Source organism: Mustela lutreola, chromosome X, assembly GCF_030435805.1.
Source record: "Mustela lutreola isolate mMusLut2 chromosome X, mMusLut2.pri, whole genome shotgun sequence".
Classification (NCBI taxonomy): domain Eukaryota; kingdom Metazoa; phylum Chordata; class Mammalia; order Carnivora; family Mustelidae; genus Mustela; species Mustela lutreola.
The window spans coordinates 27,937,252-27,962,460 of record NC_081308.1 but is presented as its reverse complement, the minus strand read 5'-3'; the positions used below and the strand labels follow the sequence as shown (position 1 = coordinate 27,962,460).

The following is a 25,209-nucleotide window of genomic DNA, read 5'->3' as shown; positions in this document are numbered from 1 at the left end:
ACTATCATATTTTATCACATTTAAGACATTAGATTGTATGATACACCATTGATTTAATTACAGCTGTTGTAGATCAAAAGAAACACAACCTTAAACATAAATACAAATTCTTTTTTTTTAATTTATTTATTTTCAGCATAACAGTATCATTATTTTTTCACCACACCCAGTGCTCCATGCAATCCATGCCCTCTATAATACCCACCACCTGGTACCCCGACCTCCCACCCCCCTGCCACTTCAAACCCCTCAGATTGTTTTTCAGAGTCCATAGTCTCTCATGGTTCACCTCCCCTTCCAATTTCCCCCAACTCCCTTCTCCTCTCTAACTCCCCATGTCCTCCATGCTATTTGTTATGCTCCACAAATAAGTGAAACCATATGATAATTGACTCTCTCTGCTTGACTTATTTCACTCAGCATAATCTCTTCCAGTCCCGTCCATGTTGCTACAAGTTGGGTATTCATCCTTTCTGATGGAGGCATAATACTCCATAGTGTATATGGACCACATCTTCCTTATCCATTCATCTGTTGAAGGGCATCTTGGTTCTTTCCACAGTTTGGCGACCGTGGTCACTGGTGCTATAAACATTGGGGTACAGATGGCCCTTCTTTTCACTACATCTGTATCTTTCGGGTGAATACCCAGGAGTGCAATTGCAGGGTCATAGGGAAGTTCTATTTTTAATTTCTTGAGGAATCTCCACACTGTTCTCCAAAATTCTAAGTGTCATGTCAGTTTCAGAAATCTTAATATGTGATTGCAATAATGTAATTTTTAAATTTTCTTCCCGTAACTGTATTTTGTACCTAAAGGTGAAAGAACCCTCCTCCATCCTTGATGACCAGAAATGGTATAATATTTATGTAGACTGACTAAATGCAGAATCCGTGGGGAGGGGAACCTTTTAAAATATCCTTTTGGGTGTATTAGTTAACCCTTCATCCAGATGAGAGGGAACTTGCATAAGAGATTAAGAGCTGAAATAAACAAGAATTTAGTAGCATCTTAGTAAAGGGAGAAAGATATAGAAATGGTATTGTGGCTCCTTTTCTTTTTTAACTAGATGTGGGGCTGAATGAAATAGAACCTATGGGCAGGAGACAGAGTTTAAAAAGGTTGGGGATGGGGAGTGGGAATGATAGGAAGTCAGAGAACTTATCCTAAGAATCTAAATCACTGGGAAATTCCAGGAAGACTTTTGGAAGCCATTGCACTTCTGGAAATGTGAGAGATCAAGCCCAAGTGTGCTAGGTTTCTCTGCCCCTGTTAGAAAATAGTTGCGGACATGTTTCTGATAATTAATTAATCTTACACTTTTTACTATTTCACCTTTAAATAATTCATCTTACACTTTTTTTTTTACCATTTCACCTTTAATAAAATTAACAAAACTATTTCCATCACATGATGATGTGATCATTAGAAACCAACAGAATGAGTTTTCTCATCCTGCTATAACCCATCAGTGAAATGAATTGCTAAGCTGATGGCTGAATCCTGGACCTCATGCCATTTTAAATTAGATTCGAGTGATTTAACTTTCAGATATGAAGAATGAATCAGAATGTATTTCCATCTTTTACTTGAACACATGGGTATCTTTATTAGGAGAAGTTAACCTATGCCATCCCTTTTTTATTATAAGGAAATTGGAATAGCCTTTGAAAATTGCTATGGCTAGGAAGAAATCAACAACAAATTTATGTCTTTGAAATCATGGAAATTAGTGTTTAATATTTCGACTGTATGCTGGAGCTGGTATCAAATGTTACAAATTAAACATATGGACAGTAAAAGTATGTTAGATTTTATGGCAGTTAATATTTAAACCTAGTTCTACTCTTAGCTGATATTTTTCCTGTGTCATTAAAAACCCCAGGTGCCAAGCATGTATTTGACATTAAGCTGCTGGTGAAACTCCTGGAACTGGACTTATGGCCAGGTCATAGGTCATAGTAAAAGTGAATGTGCATAATTCTGTTTGTTTTTTGATTTACTCAGCCTTAAAATCAGCCCTAGAAACTATCACATTACCACAAGATTGAAAAAAAAAAAAAAAAACCACCTTAAAGTTGAGCTAAATGACTTCATCATTTAGTCACTGAATTTGAACTTGTCCATTCAGAAGGGTAGACCTGTCAGAACCTTCTCCATCCCTCACTAAGCATGTCAGCCAAAGAAGGCATCAATGTTAAGAATTGGACTGGATGTCTTTCTCCTCATTTCTCCAACCCCTTAAAAAACTACGTCCCTTAGAGAGGCATGAGTGAGGGTATGCAAAGAATAGCCAAAACAGTAGTTGGAGTTCAGTCCAGTAATTCAGTTCTCAATACATTGACAAGTATAGACATTGTTATGGTATGGGAAACTAATAGAACTGGGAGAATGGTTCAATTCTTTTTAGTTTCCAGTAAATACTCCATATTTTTCTTTTTGTGGCTGCTGATTCTTTTAATTTAATTTAATTTTTTCAGTGTTCTAAAATTCATTGTTTAGGTACCATACCCAGTGCTCCATGTAATACATGCCCTCCATAATACCCACCACCAGGCTCACCCAACCCCCCACCTCTCCTCCCCTCCAAAACCCTCAGTTTATTTCTCAGAGTCCGCAGTCTCTCATGGTTTGTCTCCCCTTCCGATTTCCCCCAACTCACTTCTCCTCTCCATCTCCCCATGCCCTCTGTGTTATACCTTATGCTCCATAAGTAAGTGAAACTATATGATAATTGACTCTCTCTGCTTGACTTATTTCACTCAGCATAATCTCATCCAGTCCTGTCCATGTCGATACAAAAGTTGGGGGGTATTCACCCTTTATGATGGAGGCATAATCCTCCATAGTATATATGGACCATATCTTCCTTATCCATTTGTCTGTTGAAGGGCATCTTGGTTCTTTCCACAGTTTGGCGATTATAGCCATTGCTGCTATAAACACTGGGGTACATGTGACCCTTCTTTGTACTATGTCTGTATCTTTGGGGTAAATACCCAGTAGTGTAATTGTGGCTTTTGATTATGACCTTCATATTTTCTGGATTGTTTGGCACTTGATCCAATCCTTAATGGTGAACTTCAGTTACAAGTATCACCTCTTCCTTAAAACCATTCATGTTCATCCCAACCATGACTCATCTTTCTCAAAGAAGTTCTTTCTACTGTGATACCAAATACTTGATTGCACTTTAGCCTTTCTCTGCAGCTACACTGTGGGTAAAATTAAAGCAGGATATGCAAAGACTACTTCCTTTCTACTCTCTGGCAGTGAATGGCACAGTACAGAGTGGATATTAAGCACCAAAAGCAAATTCACTAATCGATATTTTATTGAGACCTGCAGAAAGTCATATCAGTATATTTTTTGAAGTCTAAGATAATAATATTTTAAAGTCATATTTTAATTTAAAATAAATCTGTTATATTCTTGAAACTAAGATAAAAATACTTTTGTTGGAAAAATAAAAATCTATTCAATGAGTACAATATTTTTCCTAATGAAAAATAGCATTTATTTAATACCAGTTTGTTCTTGAATCCTGAATGTGAAGATATAACTCAAGGATTTCTTTTATGATAAGAATGAAAAGAGTGAATCACTTTTGGGGCTATTATCACCACGATGGTTACTGCTTTTTTTTTTTTTTTTTTTTGTTCATCATGGCAGTAACTTTCATGTCTTTGAGTGCTGTCTTAAAATACTAGGGAAGCTAAAGTGATACTCGTGATTATCTTCATTTCCTATTTTATTCTTTTCATGAACTGAATGAAGTATCCCTATATATTAAACATTTTCTCTTGAAAATTAGCTATAGAATTTTGGCAGATGTTTAATCCATAGTAGTTGGCTGTGATCCATGAACTTTTTGCAACAATATTTCCCAAATTCAAAATTTCTAACCCTTCTGAGATCTGGAAATTTTCATTGCCTTTAATTGCATTATCTGGAGTAGAAGAGACAGATGTCTGTGTATATAACTTTTTATATCAAAGCTAAAACAGTGTCATCTTTAAGACATTTTAAGAGATAATTACCAATCCAAACACAAAGTAAGATTCAACTTTGTGAGGTGTTATCTTTGCAAATACATAATCTCTGGTGACAAGCCACTAGTCTGGAATGAATGCAGGAAGGAGGGCATGTTCATTTGCCTGTCTTTCCATATCTTTGACAAATACATCTTGAGTATAAGTTTCATAAGGACAGAGACATTCTCTGTCATTTTATTTACAGTGCCAAGAATAATGGCTACCATATAAGGTTGTAAAGGTCGTGTTCCACACAAGGATGCAGATGAAAGGAATAAAATCTAGCCCATGAGCACTCACAAGTCAAGCTCCAGAAGGGCTGTTTTCATGACAGGGAGGCATTTCTCATAATTTCCTTAAAGACATTAAGTAGAATAACCCATGTCATTGCTACAACAGTGATGCCTTTAGTAGGAGCTCAGTAACATTTGGGATTGCTAAATGAAGGAATTCCTTCTGTGAACAGCTGGCTTTACCCATGCACTACAGATGACAGCTGCATCACAGACAACCCTCTACACGGTAGCCAATAAGTGCATTTGGCAATAATTACTCAAATCTCAGATATTTGTCCATTGAAAAAGAAAAACACAAATACAAAAGATTGTGTTGGGATAGGAGAAACAATATCTTTTGTGCACAAATCACTTTATACAGTCTTTTTATCAGATTTATTACCCCTATTTATGTGATGTGAGATGCAAAAACAAAATGCATACACATAGTGATTTTGAGTTCAGCAGACCTGATGGTGTGAAGGATAGGCAGCCACAGAGCATCTACGAATTAAAGATGAGGTACAAGCTGGCCTCAAAGAGACCCTCACTCTCAGTCTCGATTACTTGGCCCACTTCTGATACTCTCTGTACATTTTTGATTTACCTCTTTGCAGGTGAGTTCCCTCCTCTTTCGTATTGTTGCTACTCCCCAGTGATTTTGTCTTACTCTGGCTTTCGTTTGCTCTGGTGAAGATATCAATTCCATTTCTAAATGCTTGAGCTGGTGTGTTGTCACAGTCTCTGTATCTTTTACTTAAACTTTTTGTGAGGGGTGCCTGGGTGGCTCAGTGGGTTAAGCCTCTGCCTTCAGCTCAGGTCATGATCTCGGGGTCCTGGGATCGAGTCCCACATTTGGTTCTCTGGTCAGCGGGGAGCCTGCTTCCCCCTCTCTCTCTGCTTGCCTCTCTGCCTATTTGTGATCTCTCTCTCTCTCTCAAATAAATAAATAAAAATCTTAAAAATAAATAAACTTCTTGTGAGGTTCTGGTCTGGCTTAGCCCATAGTGAAATGTCCCACAACAGTGTGAGGGCAAGAAAGGGATCAGGGCAGAGGTCAGGAAGTGCAAGATGGTCACCTGGTCAGCCATGATACATCACCAGAAAAGGGCTGGGGTAGAGCTGAGTGTAAACTTTTATACAAGGATCAGTTTTTCTATCAGCTTTCTACATGCTTTCTAATATTAAATGTGCTTGTTTTTAAATTTTGTAAATCAGGTCTTAGAAAGTGGTGGTGCTTTCTTAGGGGGTTCTCATATTACTTCTTTATTTTCACAGACCTCTAATTGAAATTAAGTATTTTTTTTTTCAATTAAGAATGCGAGCAGCAAACCCCAGTAATAGCTATAGTTCCTGCAACTTTGTCACCAGTAAAAATGGCAGATAATTCTATATCATATTCTATTCATTGTCTATATTTCAAGACACCAGTTATATTCATCACTACTTTTAAATTACCCTAAACATCTGCTGCTAGATTATTATAGTTGCATACATTAGGAAAGAAAACAGGTATTACTATCTTACAGGTTTTAAAGATTTTATTTATTTGACAGAGAGAGAGAAATTACAAGTAGGCAGAGAGGCAGGCAGAGAGGCAGGCAGAGAGAGGGGAGAAACCAGGTTCCCTGCGGAGCAGAGAGCCCGACGTGGGGCTCGATCCCAGGACCCTGGGTTCATGACCTGAGCTGAAGGCAGAGGCTTTAACCCACTGAGCCACCCAGGTGCCCCTATCTTACAGGTTTTAAAAAGATATTTTGTATATTGTTTTCCAATAGAACTCCTTTCCTTTAAAATCCAGTGGACTCAAGTTTATTTTTTTAATATTATTATGAGAAAGAGTCCTTATGTTTCACCAGATTCCAAATAGGTTTGTGGCACCAAAATGCTGAAAATTTCTTCTGTAGAAATACAAGAGCACACTACATGCTAAATTTTCTAAAAGCCATTGTTTATTTGTGTATGAGGTTTCTGAGGTCTGTCTTCACCCAGTATACTTACAAATTAAGTAATTATAAATATGTTTAGATGGACAATATTATGTTTATCCATTAAGTGTAAATAAATAAATAGAAATAAATATAAATAGAATAAATAAATAGAAGTTCAACATGCTTCTGTGTGTGTGTGTATATATATACACACATATCTAGATAGATAGATATAGATATAGATATATGCTTATATATGCCCAATAAGGTAACTACAATGTATATGGTAGGATTTTCTTCATTCATGAAGACATATGGAAGTTTTAAATCATTGAAAAATCTTACTGTAGTAACTATACACACAGTCATTTCAAAAACATTAAATCTAAAGACTACCATATATGAATTACTCCAAGCTCAAATACTGTCCTTTTCACAGGCTACTCAGAAAGAGATTGAGAAACAGAAGGTTCACCTGAAGAGTGTTACAGAGCTGGGAGAGGCCTTGAAAACGGTTTTGGGCAAGAAGGAGACCTTGGTGGAAGATAAATTGAGTCTTCTGAATAGTAACTGGATAGCTGTCACTTCCCGTGCAGAAGAGTGGTTAAATCTTTTGTTGGTAAGAGAAGAAGCTAGAGGATTTTCAACCCCTCTCCATTATGAGAAAGAAATTATGTATGCTTTGAATAATAATATCTATGTCTGCAAATTCCTTAACTTTACATGAATGGTGGCTTTTAACACCTATAACTATATTTTAATATTTTGCTATGTCTCTGCAGTATTTTATAGGGAGATCACCCCTAAGTGTGATTTGACAGATACTATTCTTTTTGCCTTTTAATGTTATAGAAAGCATGACAGATCTTTTAAGAATATTATCTAACCAGTATTATGTCATGGTATATCTCTATAAAATTAAGGAATACCAGAAACATATGGAAAACTTTGACCAGAATGTGGATTATATCACAAATTGGATCATTCAGGCTGAAGCACTTTTGGATGAATCTGAGAAAAGGAAACCTCAGCAAAAAGAAGACATACTTAAGGTAGCAAATAAAATATTATGAAAAGCAATTTTCTAACTGTACACCAATCATGTCAGTAATCAAGGAGTTATTAATAAGAGTGAATAAAGTTCTTCCTCTCATCCTTCCTCCCTCTCCTCCTACTTTCATACACTCCCTACTTTCTTAACTCACATGGGAGTTAATGACTTTGAAGAGTTTTATAATCTGGATATATGTCCATATCCACCTCTCAGCTAATTGCACAAAACTTAAACACCAATGACAAAGAGATTCCAGGATTTATTTTGGTGTAATTTTGTAAATTCCTGCCCATTTGACTACTTAGTAGTGTGTTCCTATATCTAACATAAGGATCAGTTTCCCAGTATCATTCACAGCCTATCTGAAATCCAATCATCTGGACATTTTGCCTGTGCAACATCCAAATCTTCATAATTAGTAACAGTACTCAGCTTATATAAATCTGGATGTTTTTATTTTTTACTATATGTAAAGTAAACATGGCTTCGTGTTCTCTCTTTGTATATCAAAAACAATTATTAGGATGTCCTGAGTCATCTTTCAGAAAGGCAACTTAATCTTCATTAAAAAAAAAGATAGCTATAAAAGGATATGAGAGGTATAATGTGCGAATTTATCTTATTGATGCTATGTTAATCTCCATTTGATAACATCTTTCTCAATTAAATAGGAAGAGTTAAATTTTAACAAATTTTATTTAAATTAGTGATTCCTTATTTTGTTGTGCTGAAATAATAGTATTTAACTAGTGGGTTGCTAGTTAAAGAACACTCAAAAATTATATTTTCTGTCTGAACAACGCATATGTTAATGTTAATGAAATTGTTATTTTCCAAAGATTATAATTCATTTTTAATGAAAAACTATTGATGTATTTCAGGCTATCCCTAAAACACATTTACTCTGTTGTGTGTACCTTTTCTTGCTTTCTCTTGTCCTTCAATGTGTAGTTAAGGAATGCCATTTTAACGTGAATTTCCTCCAAGGTCTTTGAAATAATAGGACCTAAGTTATTTCATTTATACCCTCTCTGACTCCTTGAGTCAGGCAGAACCTTCTTCACTCCCTCTTTCAGTGACACAGAATCCTTATTTATTGGAAAGTCCATTTTTCCCCCATGATGCTCAGTATAATAAAAGGGAACTCAGAAGTATTCAGGAAGGAATAAAAAAATTTTCCTCAGCTACCTTTCCTTCTGAGGATATATTAAGGTTGTTCCACGGCTATGACGTTGAGTAGAGTTAAGATAAAATAAGACTAAATATAAAATATGCTGGTTGTGGGCAACATAGAGAACATTCCTCGTTCTTCCTCAGATTAAAAATAAACCTAGATCCAACTTAAACAGGAGCAGTGATCTATTTTCCTGAGATGGCACACATTCTCAGTCTTCTCCTCTATTTTAGGGAAGTTGGCTTTTTCCTCCCTCTGTATTCCTCTGCATGTGCTTGTTCTTTGTTTGTCTTTCTCTTTCTCACTCTCTGGCTCTCTCTCAACTTCCATTTAATTACTAACTTCGAGCCCTGTCTCTTGCTCACGGAATATAGCGTTTAAAGGCTGAAATGAATGACATGCGCCCAAAGGTGGATTCCACGCGTGACCAAGCAGCAAAGCTGATGGTGAACCGCGGCGACCACTGCAGGAAAGTAGTAGAGCCCAAAATCTCAGAGCTCAACCATCGGTTTGCAGCCATTTCTCACAGAATTAAGACTGGAAAGGTAGGAAGATCTGCTCCAAGGTGGAAACTAGTGATAAATGATCTCTTGCGAAGGTTACGCAGTACTCTGAAGGGGGCAAGCGACCCCCACAGCAAGGTTTCAAAAAGAAAATGAAGGCCAAAATGTATTTAAGGAAATTTTAACACTGAATCTCATGGGCGATCAATCTCTCCTCACTATCCCCCACCAGTCTCTCTGTCTGTCTGTCTGTCTGTCTCTCTCTGTCTCTCTCTGTCATTTTTCCTTTCATGACACAGCTATTCTAGAACTGCATTCTGTACTGGTTCACTTATGTACTTTCAGGGGTAACCTTCAGCAAAATAACAAATAGCATGCTGCAGGCCAAAAACAACAACAAAAAAGCACAAAAGACATCTATCTAAGGAAAGCACTACTGACTTATTTTGCCAAATATAACATTGCTTGTGTGTAATATGGATCAAATATCCAAATGGGGCCTTGTACATCTCTTGCATGATCTAGGGTGTTTGTATCTCTTTACTGGTCATGCACATGTGTGTATGTGTGTGTACTTGACTTGCTCTTGCTAATTGCCGATACTTACTGTGACGAAACCCATTAGGATACAATAACATGCTCAAGCAATGAAAACAAATAATGACAAAGCTTATATATCTTAATTTTGTAATTTTATATGTCTATTTATATTTATTCTATTTAATGAAGAACCAGGGAATATGGAACTTTTGCATGATAACCCTTTATATTTGTGTAACATTTAATGAAGACAAAATCTTTCCTAATAGGCAGCTTGCAAAAATACACAAAAATATATAAATCCAACTCTTTTGGGTTAGTGTTAAATTGCAAGGTAATTACCCCCAATTTTATAAAATGTCAATTGATACATTTTCAACATATGTGATATGCTTTCAAATACAAAAATGTATGTAAAATAAATATGTGTATTTACATATATAGATAATTGCTATAAATAATATTAGATGAGAAAAAAGTTTTTATAAATATTTGTGAGAAAATATGATATGATGTAATATGTCAGGTAAGTGTCGACCCCTGGAACAATAGGAGAATATACTTGAATATTATTTTCAAAAATATGGACACCCAATAATAGCATGATTTACAATTACTATATTTCCTAACACATTCCAATGTATCACTGTTATATGTACTAGTATATATTTAAAAGAGTTTCTAAAATATATTGAAATGTGATATGAATTTCAAATACTTAATACCCACGAAACATAGATATCCTTCAGAAATCGCTCTCCCAAAGCAGAAAAGGCATTAGCATACCTTAATGCATTGCTGCTTCTTTGTAATGCTTAAGTTAACGAGTTAGTTTTACTCATTTATGTACTACTTTAAGGAAACTGTCCTCACCTGGAAAATATCTGAAAGGCTCCAAACTTTATTCTCACAGCATAGCTGGTTTTTTAAGAATTTACTCTGCTGTTTAAGTCCATTGTTTTTATTTCTATGGACTATCATTAGAGTATGTAATATATAAACAACCAAAGGCTATTTCAGTCATCTTAAGAAATGGATGCTGGTACTTCATTATTGGGTTTTGTATTCTTCCTGCCATATATATCATTAAGCTACAGAGTATTTCAGAGAAAACAAGGTATTGTTTTCTTGATCCTTGCAACAGTATATTGAGACAAGTTATGTCACAGGATTGTGATTTGTAGATATTGACAGATGAGTAGAATTCAGCCTGTATGATAGATTGCCAGACTTAGCATGGCCAAGAGAAGTCTGTGAATTTTCATCCTATGTTCCGTACACATTTGTCAGTTACTTCCATATGTCTTGCATTAGACGAGCCACTTGCTGCACTTCTTTTATTGTCCTTACTGAAGAAAAGCAGAAGAGATTTTAAATCAATATTTTCAATATATATATAAATTAACAAAAGAATCACATTGTCACTTTTCCAAGTACTCCTTTTTCTCTAAATCAATAAAGATGACTGAATGTGATAGTGACCCCATTTGGGGGCTTTGAGAGATAATTATGCTCTATCGTCATGATGAAACCAAAAACATGGAGATAAAGCTTATCTGACATTTTGCTGATTTTTTCATTGCATTGTGCTACTAAAGTGTGGAAGTATACACGGGTGCAAAAGATACTTAAGAATATCTGTTTATGAACACAAACCTAGTCATTGTAATCATCTGACATACTTAACACTAGTACATTTTCATGAAGATGTTCAATTAATGAGATAATTCCAGCAATCACATAGTATAATATGAAGAGAAGTGACATAAAAGATGGAATCCGAGGTGTAATTTTGTCAGCATTAGGCAGAACATGTGATTTGTCATAAATAATGTTTATCAAATAAAGGAGTTAAACCAGATTAGCACCACCCTCAACCCTGAAGGATTATTATTTAGAACAGGACGTAAAAAATGGTAACAGGAGAGTTAGTGGATGGGTGGATTTCTGTCCTTTTATCTTTCTCCTTCCTGCCGTAGGGTTCAAGAGATACAAGTTATGTACATAGAACATAGTGTAAAATTTCTGGTTTAGCTAAAATAAGGAGTAATTAGAGTAGTTCTTAATAGTTCTAAAGTTTGACAGTCCAGTGGTCTTTTGTTGATGCAGTAAGGAATTTAAAATAATGACCTGTACGTGTGTTTGTTTATAAAGTAGGGTAATTTGGGAAGTGCTGGACTTCTTGGGGTGACTTGATCTCAAAGTCAAGCTCCTAATATAGTAGAGCTTATGCATGGTGAGATTGGGTTGGAGTATGCCCTTCTTATGTTTGAATTAAGGGCAGGTTTTATATAAAAGAATAATCTGGAAGAAAATCTACAGTGATTAAATAAAGTAGGTTGGGAATATATATGGATAGAAAGTAGACTCAGTATAAGAACTCACTTCAGGATCCTTTTAATGGTCAACTAGAAATGGCAATTGAGCAGAGCAAAATTTTACCCTGAAAACTCACCAACTATCTCTGGATTCATTGTCTGGTGAAGAATACAAAGTTTATGTCTCCTGCAAGGACTGTTCATGACAAGAAATGAAAAATCAGGAAGGCAGTGAGCATTGAGGTCCTCAGTTTAGATTGGTTAAGAACTTGTCCATGAGATGCAGCTCCTTGTAGTGGTAACTTTTAACTATGGGTGAGGGGGGAAAAAAGGGAAAACGTTCTTAATTTCAAGCCACGAAACTTGCTTCCAATGTGGTCTTGGATGTGACACTTTACCTTTCAGAGCCATGTTTTTATCTAGAAAAGTAGCAAGATGATATCTGTCTTATCCTAACCTCAAGAATGTGGTAAAAATTAAATGACTTAAGATATATAAAAGCATACATTTAAAAAACCTACATGTTACTTTATAAATACCAAATGGTAAAAATCATTAATATCCACAGTTATTTCCATCATATTATATGTTAGCCTTGAATGGCGAAATTTTGAGAATTGAGACAGAAATTGAAGGGAAAAATAAATGGAGGATTGGCTGATTTCTCCTTCTGGCCTCTGCTGGAAATAGGCTAGGATCAAGAAGGTGTCTTTGATATTTCCATTGTAAGGACCAGCCTTATAGATTATCAAGTGGACCAATATAAGAAATACTAGAAAGTTCTGCTTGTCCCAAATATGACATGAAATGCCACCTCTTCCCATTTTATTTAGGTTGATTGGTAGTATCTGATTGCATTGCTTAATCTCTCCTAATCTGCATGAAATCTGTTTGAGAAAATGACAGCTTTAATGGGCATGGTCAGAATTATAAAAATGAGCCAGTGGTAACTTCATCACCCTGGGTAAAGTCAGAGGAATCAATGGTCAAAGACAACATGTCTCAACTCTTTCTGTCTTAGGGCTTCTGAACATGGTGGCATAGCAAAGTGATAGTGAGGAAGATACTGTCAGAAAAAGAAGATAACAGGAAAGAGGTACCTAGAGGGCAGAAATAAACAGAAATAAACTGACTACTCAGTACTGTTACTTACGGCATCTCTGCTTCTCTCCATCTTCTGAGAAGCCAAATTGGAGAGGGGAGTCTGCATTTTGGGAGAGATGGTAATTGAGGTAGAGCTTAAAGGATTAATGAAGGAATGGTTGGGAAATTAGACCGATATGAATGATCTCTTAACAGCCATGTGGTATTTCATGTCATAATGTTTGGTTCTGTGCTATCTGTATTGCTAGCTAAGGAGTGATGAGTTCAAAGAGCTTACTGTTTAATGGTGGAGTGAGATATGTTCATGGATATTGGGCCAAGAATGAGTGTATGCTCAGTGAATTAACAGCCATTCTAGCCACACAGAGGAGGTAGCAGTTCAGGATAGCCTATGAAAAAGCTCAAGAGTATATAGAGTGTTCAGTGGAGAGTACATTCAGTTTACTTTCAAAATGTAGAGCATTGAGCGTGAAGCTTAGTTGTGGATGATAAGACTGAAGAGGAGGATTAGACACAGTGTGGAGAGGTCATGACAGCTAGACTAATAGTTTACGCTTAATTCAGTAGGCAATGAGGAGTTCCTAATGTGTGTGTGTTTTTTTTTTTTTTTTCAGTGCACTGTTGAAAGGTTAGTCCAATAGTAGTTGTGAAGAGAATTCAACTGAATAATAACAGAAGTAGGGAAACAATTAGGAAGCCATGGTGATAATCTAGATGGGAAACACTGAATACCTCAAATAAAGGGGTGTCTCTGGGAATGAAAAGGAGGTCATAGTGTAGAGCAGTAACTTTCAGATCTTTCTTTACATGGAGGAACTGTTAAAACACAGATTGCTGTCTATCCCCTGCCCCTACTGCCCATAGAGATTATGATTCTATAGACCTTGAGTGTGGCCTGATACTTGCATGTTTAAGAAGTTTCTGGATGATATCCATGCTAAGGATCTGAGAACCAGGTGGTCTACAGCTTCTTTCTTTGAGAGCCAGTGGTCTCCACACATTAAAAACTAGCCTAGGGGCGCCTGTGGCTCAGTGGGTTGAGCCTCTGCCTTCAGCTCAGGTCATGATCTCAGGGTCCTGGAATCGAGCCCCATATTGAGCTCTCTGCTCAGTGGGGAGCCTGCTTCCACCTCTCTCTCTGCCTGCCTCTCTGCCTACTTCTGATCTCTCTCTGTGTCAAATAAATAAATAAAATCTTAAAAAAAAAATCTAACCTAAACTTAAATTATTACATGTGAGGACCAAAAAGATGGTGAGCTAAAAAATGACTCAGGATTCAAGACTCATTGGGTATGAGAGTCTACACCTGAGTTTCAAGAATAAAATATGCATCAAGATATTATTTATCACCTTATAATACTTAATTTCAAAATAGTGTTGACTAAACATTTTATCTAGCTATGTCCTATTAATATAGGCAATTACTTTGTTATAAGAGATTATGAAGCTTATACATATAATTGGCCTATTTAAATTGTCTTCATTTCTATAGAGCTGAAATGTTAAATTGTTGGCACTGCAACTGGCACCAACCAAAAGAAAAATGAACTTGCTTTTTATTTCTTTAATTCTTTATTAAGATTTATGTGCGGGGCACCTGGGTGGCTCAGTGGGTTGAGCCACTGCCTTCGGCTCAGGTCATGATCTCGAGTTCCCGGGATCGAGTCCCGCATCGGGCTCTCTGCTCAGCAGGGAGCCTGCTTCCTCCTCTCTCTCTCTGCCTGCCTCTCTGCCTACTTGTGATCTCTCTCTGTCAAATAAATAAATAAAATCTTTAAAAAAAAAAGATTTATGTGCTACTGGGGGAAAAAAGAGGTATGTGCTGTTGGGTATTTTATACCCTATATTCTTTAATTTGCATAATGGGCCTAAAATTCATGTGGCAGTTTCTCTATATATATTTAGTGTAATTATCACATGAGATTTGGACAGTCTGGCATTGTTTGTGTAAATATCCATAGTTTTGTTGCTATTATAATTACAATGTCAAGTTTTTGACCTCCAATCAGAGTTAGCAGATGGAAAAGTAATTGTTTTTTGGATCAGGGACTTTTCACACACACACAAACACACACCCCTTTGACAAAGCCAGTGATTTTCCCATTTAGTAATGAACGTATCAGGAGGAAAAAAAGCCCTATATTGTTGGGCCTAATCTATCTTAAATAAGGATTTTTTATGTAAAAAATAATGTATGAATACTTTAATGAGAGTTTAGACAATGTTTTGGCTTTTTTAAACATCAGTGGGAAATAAATAATAACACGAATATTACCTAGAATGTCAAAATAAGATATATTGGATTTCAAAATTTTAAGTAATGCCTAATTTTCAGTAATCAACTTTATCGTTACAAATATATTGATCTTTTTAATACCTTCTCTGATGGAAGAGAACATGGCCCATTAATTGGCATGGTTATTCTTGTTTGTATATATGTATGTATTTGTATGCGTACACATATGTATTACAATACATCTGTATTGTACAAATACATATCGCATACACATACATACACACACTTTTTAGTGAAATTTTATACAAAGAAATTATAATGAAAACATAAACACTTTGGTAAAGTTCCACAGGAATTGCATAATTTGTAGGGTACTAAAAATGTAACAATTACCGTTAATATCCTCAAATAATATTAACAAATTAATACCTAAACCATGTAGTACTATACCTGCTAATTTTATTTCACTGAAATAAATAAGAAATGAGCCTAGCAACAGAATCCCTATATTAACAACTTGTCACATTTGTAATTTGCTATCTCTTTATCAAGGTTAATTCTGTTGAAAATTTAGTCACAAATCCTTCTTACAATAATTTAAAATGTTTTCAAAATAGATGTTAATCTAGTTTGGTAAGCGATGTCATTTGCTAGAACTAACTGGCTCTTATTAGCATGATATTTAAATATGTTTAAATATTATTATTATTTATTATTATTATTATTATTAATATTATTATTTCAAATAACCATGCTATTTGGAGATTTCTGATTATGATCCTTTAAGAAGGAAACCTATTTCTCTGGTCAGTCATCAGATGCAAAAGTAATCATTTCTTGGACCAGGGACTTTCAGATATTTACAGGGGACTGTGAGAGCCAGTGGGTTGCCCATTTTCTCAAAGCCTGGTTAGAAAAATGTCAGATCCTGGCTCACTGCTTTGTGTACTCCAGCATGCTGAAACCCAGCATACTTTATTACTTCTGTTTATATTATCAGGTATTTCTTATCCTCATATTATATATCAATATAAACATGTCTAATTTCACATTAAAAATGATTTAAGTGCACTTCTTTGCATTTAACACAAAAAGAACTGAACAAAAAAGCAGAAATAGAGAGGAAGGGAGAAGGGGAAGGAAAAAGAAGAAAGAAAAAACGCACAGCTGTCCAAAGTATTGTATTTTTGCTTTTAATTCATTTGTTTCCTTCATATATTTTTACAGTGCAATCCTTTCTTCTCCTATTTCAGCTACTACTACTTCTGGAAATTATTTAATCATGAGGTAGAGAAATACTCCAAGTTATATTTAACAAAAAAGCAGGCAGTGGGCTGGTTCTTGAGCCACCAATATATTTTCTACCTAATTCTGAAAAGTATGACCATGAGATTAATCTCATCAATTCAAAATCCAATGTACTGGGTAACTTTCCTTAATTAACTCCACAAATTTGGGAGTTACCATATTTTACATTCTCATCCTCAAAGCATCAAAGATAACCCAGTACCTTACCTAATTAGTAAAAGAATCCAACCAATCTAATGTCACTCTTCTAAGTCAATTTGCTTTATTTATTTAATATAATTTCTTATTTTGTTTGGAGTTTGCTCTCACGAATTTAAAATAAGTGAGTGAATGAATCTATAAACTATGTGATTATCTTCATTTTAGTTAGATCTTTTTAATATGAGTGGTTTTCTTTGTAAGTTTTCTTCCCTGTCCAGATATTTGGATTTGAAATAGCTCTTCATAACATATTAGTAGTATGTCTTTTCTGTATTACAGGATGTTACTGGTCCTTGAAACTTTATTCTCTTTGGTTTCTATGAATTATATTTTTAAAACCAGCATTGTAATGATAAATAAATTTTCAAAACTGCAGAGTGGAAAGAGTAGACTGATTGGTTTGAAGCATATTTAAACTGATCTGTAGCACTCAGATTATTTATTTGCAATTTAGATATTAGTGTAATTTGAATGTAGTGACCATTTATCACATTTATTAAGATTACATAGTCTATATTAACAAATGTTGACTTTGCTGTCTGTGTAAACACAGTCATTATTATGTTAGTGTATCTGTGCACGTTAGAAGTAATATTTAACTAAAAGTAAGGTTACAATTTAAAAATTATAAAGTGTATTTGAGTAATTTCAATGCATCCAATTTATAGTGAATCAATTTGTAATTGATTTTGCCTTTTTCAGTCTGTTATTGTTTGTTAACTTGTTATATAAATCACCTTTAATGCTAAGACTTTAACAAAGCCTTAAATTTCATTAATCCTAAATCATACAGCAAAGCACAATTAATAGCTGTTAAGCAATCTGAAACATTAAAAATCAAGGAAAACAAAGTGTTGTCTTTCTCAGTTTCTCTGTCTCATCTTTCTTTTGTGTCCGTTTATCTGTTTATTAAACTTTCCTATGTTTTACTTTATTTGTATTTGGTATGACTACACAGTCATGTTAAAGCCATTAAGATGAAAAGGTAAGTAAAAAATTAAATGGTGCAAAACTCATGCCTGGTTTATACTCTTCCCTACAATATTATAATCTTTGTTTGATTATTTTCTGTGTATTCTAAAACCTATCTTGTGTGCATGTCTAACATTGTGATTTAATTGTGATTCCAGTTCTTTTGTAGTCATATATTTTCTTTGAATTCAATAGAAGAAATTTCCTTAATAATTAAGATGATATCCACATTGTTTTCAATTTCTTTAAATAATTTATCAAAATTCTGAATTTAAAAAGGCATTATATACTTTATATGTTTTAAACTTTGGTGACTCACAAGTGAGCTGTTATGGAAGGTTGCTTATTGTGCATTTCTCTGATGAGCTTTTATATAATAACTATAAATTACAAAGCAACAAAGACCAAAGAATGATATATAAAAATAATTGGTCAGAGGATTACCTTCATTAGGAGTGTTATGACCAGTGAACTCTTAAAGAAGCATTTAAATTTTCCCAAATCCTTGTATTTGAACAATGAGTATTAATCATACAGATGTCAAATGGCTGGTTTGATCTGGCCAATAGTATAGCCAAAATAATTGGGTTGAGTACTTATGGTTATTTTGGTTACAAAACTGGTTACTGGTTAATTTGATTAATATATTGGATGTTCTAAAACTAGTAGTTCGTATAGTAAGTATCTTTTCTATAGAAAAAAAGGAGTTATAATTGCTATGGAAAAGAGTACGTAAGATATGTTCTGAACTTCGGGGATTAAAAAAAATATACTGGTGAGACAAAGTATAAACTGATGAAAGTGAAATAACATTATATTCAAATATGTAAGAGATACTGAAGTACAGTGTAGGGTACTGTACACATTAAATGAGGAATAGAGACTCCTGATAGAACATGTGGAACCCACTCCCATAAGTTTTTCTATCCACAGAAGGCTTCTGGAAAATTCCTCTCAGAGAACATATCTGAAAGCAAGTGAATGAGATGGACATTATAAGAATTGTCTAAATCCATTAAAATCTATTAACTAAAACATTAGCATCTTGACTCTCAATAGTAAGACATTACTCGTGATAGATTGCAAACTAGTAATGAGCTATTTGTTCTCTTCAAAGTAATAGTTATAATAATTGCTACTCATCTGTACTGTGTGAAAAGGTAACCATAAACCACATATGGCTACTGAACATTTAAAGTGTGGCTACTCCAAATTAAGAATTGTTGGAAGCATAAAATACATAGTGGTTTTTGAAGTCTTAATAGGAGAAAGTAAATATAAATTATCTTGTTAATTTTATGTCAATTATAGGCTTACATGACATTTTGGGAAATAAGGTAAATAAAACCTATTATAATTAATTTCATCCATTTGTTTTTACTTTTTAGTATGGCATCTGGAACACTTCAGAATACCTATATGACTTGCATTATATTTCTATTTAGCTGCATTACTATAGATGAACAAAACCCTTTGAATTTAGAGGAGAGAATTTTCTATAAGTTGATAAAATTTTAGGGAAGTATTCATGTGAAAAGTGTCTAACATACCCATCATTCTGCCTCTGCATGTATATTTTCAGCAATGGGTTACTTACTACTTTAAAATTAGTGCTTTTAAAAAGAAAAAAAAACATGGCACTAATAAATTGTTCCTATATTAAACTAATATTCCGGCTCCAGCTAATTTCTACCCATTGATTCAAGTAATTTACTTTGGAACCACACAGAATAATTCAAATCCCTAATCTGTATAATGGCATTTTTAATAAATGGAGGGCAATCTTTGATCAGGAAATCCAGACCCTACATATACTACTAATAAAATCTAAGTTTGCATTATCTTGTTTGATTGATTACTAATTCATTTTGTAGTAGTATTTCCTAAAAGCTATTTGCATCTGCTTATATTGTTTTTGTACTTTATGGCATCATTATTACTAGCATTTGACCAATCAGGTCTTTACGATTTTATACAACAAAAATTGGGTTATTTAAAATTCCAGACCATTCAAGAACTCCTTGAATTGTTTATTCTACTACCCCATGATTGGTCATTCATTTACTTAGTTTGTTGGGCAGTATTTATTTATGAGAGCCTTCTATGTACCAGGAATGACTCTAGGTTGAACAAGATTGACAAATTCCTTATCTTCATGGGGTGTTCATGGAACTCATCCTTCTCATTGCATGTCTTTGTGCATGCTTTTTGTGTCTCCAAATAATTCCTGATGAAAATACTGCACAGAGAATAACAAATATAAAACACTTTGGCATCCTTTTTGAAACTACCCTCTGCAATGATCTAGATTAATTAATCAACAAATTTTGTTGTTCAGAATGATACAGTGTTACCAAACTAAGTCTCAGTTTCTCCATGCTCACCTTTGGAATTTAAAGATTTTGTCAGTTACCTTGGTAAATAGAAATACTCAGTTAACAAGCATTTATATTATCCTTCATAAGCCCTGTTTTCAAAAGAAGATCTTTTAATGGAATCAATAGATGGGTACGATTTTGAGTCAATACTTGTCGAGCATTTATCATATGTCATATGGATACATAGGATTTAGGGAGAAAATGATAACCTATATTTACTGAGCATTTATTGTGTCTCAGACAATGTTCTAACTACATTTGATCCTCCTAACAGCCCTGTGAGGTAGAGATCTTTCTTATTTTCATGTTACAAATAAAGAAACTGGAGCTCAAGGACACATAACTTGTCCAAGATTCCCCAGCTACTAAATGGTGGAGCCCAGATTCAATCTTGACATTCTCATGCAGGAGCTTAGGCTCTTCACCAGAAGATTAAAAAAACAAACAACAATAACAACAACAACAACAACAAAACATTCTAAGGACCAAAAATCAGGGAAGTACCCAGAGTTCACCAATAGGTCTGTAAGAAAAGTTGATACTAAGAGCACTTAAATAAGTCTAGAAAGGTCCTTGGGGCAATATTAGGGAAAGCCTTAACTATCATGTTAGAGTTTAGACTTGATTCTACTTGTACTTCTTGAATAGAGAAATACCTTAATGAAAGCCATATTTTGGAATATATTGACCTGATCATTGTGCATAGGATGGAACTGGTCATGTGAGAAGGAGATTATAACCCCGTAAGGAGTTTATTGCCTTAACTCCTGTGTAAGGACTACAAAGGTGGTATCTCTGGGAATAGAAAGCAAGTTGATCAAGGTGAATGAATTCACAATGATTTGACTTGATTAGATATTAGAGTGAAGTGTTGAAAATGATATGACTCACATTTTAAGCCTGGATGAATGGTCTTCTATTCAAAACTGGGGAAGCTGGTGTGCCAAGCAGGTGGGGAGGAAGATAATGAGCTCATTTCTAGACATGTTGAACTCTAAGTGAGAATCAGGTGGCTATTGGAGAGTCTAAGTTGAATTCAAAAATTCAGCCAAAGATGAATATCTGGGAGATAATTTGAAAGTTAGAGTTAAATTTGGGAAGGTAATACAATACATCAGGCAAGGAGTATTGAGAAAGATGCACGGAGGCCCAAGTTCTCAGCCTTTGAAACTACTCCCTATATTTGATTATGGGGAGATAGGGTGAGCTAGAGAGGGAGCATGCATACAAGTAAAATAGATAAATCTGCCTGCAAATGGGCCCTTGTTATTTTGACACCCAAACACTCAATAAAAGTTATTTTTAAAATACCTATCATTGTATTTTCACATAATCATGTAGAACAATGCATTTGCTCTAATTAAGTATTAGCAAATGTGTACAATTCAATAGTATCAAATTCATATTGTTTAGTTATGATTTGAAAAGTTCATCTTTTTGCTTTTATAATACGTCTCAGAAATATGTTTTAAAAGTGTAAAGGTATGTTTATAATATGGCAGTAGAAACATCCCATAAGCATATCTATAATACTCCCATTCTGTACTGGTTCAAGAACTAGCTATGACATTTCAAATTGCAAATGTTCATTAGGATTTAAAAATAATACTGAAAATAATTCACTTTTTAAAAAGAACCCATAAATCCTTCCTGGTGTGTGTAAAAGTGCCTAACAGATAAGTGTCTATTCATGTTGTATGCCCGAATCATGTTCTTGTGAATAGGATTTGATTATTCACTTCTTCATGAGTAGATATTTGGTTTTTCCTTGAACACTTATCTTTATTGTCCTCTAGGAGATGCCAGTCAATAAAGAAAGAGTAAGATTATTACTGGGAATGTGATGGGGAACAGTAGATGGGGACCAGTCCTGATGCATGCCGTTGTCCTGGTATAAGACACCGGGGGTCATTCCTGAATTGGTTTTACAAATGGGCAAATGTTTAGCTCTGTAAGAAAATATGATTTCTATATGTCATCTATGAGTTTTCAGAAGCTATCACATATAAAATATGTTTTAGTGTTTTAATGCAAAGAAATTGGATACAGGGTAAAGATCAATAGCACATTTATTTTATTAACTGTTTGAACTTTGATAATTAAATCTTACCTACTCCTTTGAATATATATATTTGATTTCCAATGTATTTTTAATCATCACTCCTCTTCAAGTCGTTTCTTTAGAAAAAAGGGTTTTAAAAATGTTTTGAGACTACGGTCATTACAAATTTCAAAATCAAAGAAACTGTTATGTTTATGAAGTTGGAAAATAAATATTCAGATTTTTGTGTGAAACGTTCTGGATTCATTCATTTGAATTTTTTTGTGCTATCAAAGAAAGTAGTCCTAAGGCAAGCTCATGGCATTGTTTGTCTTATGAGAGCATGCCTATCAAATTTTCCATGTTGAAAATGTCATTTAAAATATTGGAGCAGATTGCCATATAGTTTTTCTGAGGGTAAGGAGACATTTCTGCTTTTCTTTATGAGGTTACTGTTACTTGATGAATGAGGCAATTTCTGATAAGAAACATTTACACAAATGGTACTTATATCAGAATATTTTAAATAAGATCAAATTCAACTTTAGAATATTAACAATTAGCTCAAATATATGGAAATGAACTTCTGTTGAAAAAATAGAATGATGAATTGCATTATCTTGTATGTATGCTCAGCTCTGATGATGTTAAATGTTTGTCTTTATTTGCATCCTCAGGTACTTTCCCAGTTGTATTTCAAAGCTTTCATAAAATAGAATATGAGAACATAATGCATGCCATTATTTTAGCAACAGGAGGTTGAACAAATGTAATTTTTGGGGTTTATGTTTCTAATAAAAAGTAATTTTGATTTAAATTAGCACTATCTTTTTTTTTAGGCCTCCATTCCTTTGAAGGAATTGGAGCAGTTTAACTCAGATATACAAAAATTGCTTGAACCACTGGAGGCTGAAATTCAGCAGGGGGTGAATCTGAAAGAGGAAGACTTCAATAAAGATATGGTAAATTGGTTGTGATAAAAGTGTGAATGAACTAGGAATGGAAATGAATAAATATTTGGAAAGAAATTAGATAACTCAAGTCTCCAACTAAGTTCTCATTGCAAACCTTGCACATTTTGTGATTCTAATAATTTATTACAAATGCAAAGTATTCTGGTTGAACATTTATTATGGATGCCAAATTACTATGGTATGGTCACATGGGAGCACTTGCAGATCCTAGTAAGTAGTTCCACAGTTTTTCTCTGACCTGTGCTATTTTCAAACTCAGAGGACAAAATGTAATGGGGGGAAAAGAGTTAAATTAAAAAATAAACTGGAAATTTAGTAAGAAACTCAGCCATCAAGGATGGATGATGTTTGTGTCAGTCATGATTTTGGTAGTAGAATGTCTATTTCAGAGGAGGGGTATTAGACACAATACAAAAATTACTTATTAAAGTTTACCACAAAGTGGTTTTCACAAAAAGTTGATTAAATAGTACAATAGATGTCTAAAATGTGTATAAATCCATGCTGCTTATTTCATGGGAGTAAAGAAATATAACCATGTGGGCTGTTCCCAAACTCATAACATTCTCCTTCAACCCTGATTAATTTCAAAATGTCTGTTACATTTCTCTCTGGCTTGAATATTTGTGCATCACACCTCTTTTCACTGACATTTTTCTCCTTCCACATCCTGGTCACAAATTCCTTTTCCCTCTCCACAGCCATCACCAATATGGCCTTCTTGACCTCTACATATATCATGCTTGAGATTTCCCAGACATGTATCAATGTTAGGAACTTCTGAGACAATGCTTTAAAATGGCATTAAAAGGCAATATATGAATTTTAGATAGTTGGCATGTGAAACAATAGGAAAACTATTTTCCACCAATCTTAGTTCGCATTGGTAACAGTTCTGACTTCTAGAGCTGCCTGAGTCAGTACTCCCCGTGTATGGGGTTTGGTGGCCTTGCCAACTTAGCTCAGTGAAAGAAAGTCAAGAAGAGGCTTTCCAAGATGCTGAGGTAAAACTACCTCTCCTTCATGTCAAAGAAGAAAACAGAGGGCACTGAAGTGAAAAAGAGTACTCTTTACCTCTTGGGCTGTTCACCAACTCTGCCCTATGGCTAACACTTACCTGCTTGGGGGGAAGAAATGAAGTGGGTTTTGCTGATGTTGTTTATTTGTTTTGTCCTCAGCCCCAGCAAAGGAAAGACTAAAAGGGAAAGACTTTTTAAAATAAGTAAGGTCTTTCATAGATTATAAACATATGTCTGCATTATATTATTTTATTACACTAATAATTGACAAATCTCAGATAAAATGTCATTCCTCTGAAAAAAAATAAATACTTCTTCAGTTGCGTGTAGCAGTTTAAATATGGACTGCCGATTTAGATAGGTAGCATCTGAGTACTATGGATGATTGTACACAATACACATATATGTGACTTTTCATATTTGTTATTCTTAAGTCATCAGAGTACCTTGTACCATTCAAGTTGAGCCTCCTCAAAAGAAAGTTTTCATACACTCAGTTGAAAGAAAGATAGGAAGCTTGAAGTGAAAAACCACATGGTCACATATGCTACCATATTAGATGGGCATTTATTCAAATAGTTTTCTTTTGAAGTGAATGAAAATATTATTCTTGGAGTTTAAAAACTAAATGTGCAGTGAAAAACATTTTCAAGGAATTTTCCTGATCTATATTTTAATACTTACTGGATTGCATTTATTTAAAAACAACATGCATGTATGGTATATTTTTTTAAATTACTTGCAATATTCAGTAGCCATTGACTACATCATTTTTTACTAATGCCCTAATATTTGTCCTAATTTGGACATAGAGATTATTTAAAGTAGATGATTTGAAATAAGTGTACATTTAAAATATGTTCACTTAAGAGTGAGTGTGTTAAAACGTTAAGAATCGTAGCCATCTGACACTTGTCCACATCCATATTTCTGCATGGGTTGGTTGACATTATAGATGACATTTAGTTCAGTTTTCCAAACTTTAATTTCTGGAAACCTACCAAAAATCAAAGCCAGAAGAATGCTTCACACCAATTGGTGCCTTGTGTGAAATGACGAACTACCTTACAATCCTATCTTCCTACATATCGCCCACTACCAGGTGTACCCTTTTGAGCTGGTTGGCATCCTTCCTAAATTCTTTTC

At 34.4% G+C, this 25,209-nt stretch overlaps 1 protein-coding gene across 7 annotated transcripts in view; it reads left to right on the top strand.

Annotated features, from left to right (window-relative positions):
• The window catches only part of DMD (dystrophin), a 2,248,143-nt gene that overhangs the window by 991,882 nt on the left and 1,231,052 nt on the right, over positions 1–25,209 (top strand). For all 7 annotated transcript variants that reach the window (XM_059157899.1, XM_059157902.1, XM_059157904.1 and 4 more), the window contains exons 35-38: positions 6,681–6,860; positions 7,165–7,293; positions 8,844–9,014; positions 22,910–23,032. In XM_059157899.1, the coding sequence (XP_059013882.1) occupies positions 6,681–6,860; positions 7,165–7,293; positions 8,844–9,014; positions 22,910–23,032 (603 nt within the window). The remainder of the gene's footprint in view (positions 1–6,680; positions 6,861–7,164; positions 7,294–8,843; positions 9,015–22,909; positions 23,033–25,209) is intronic.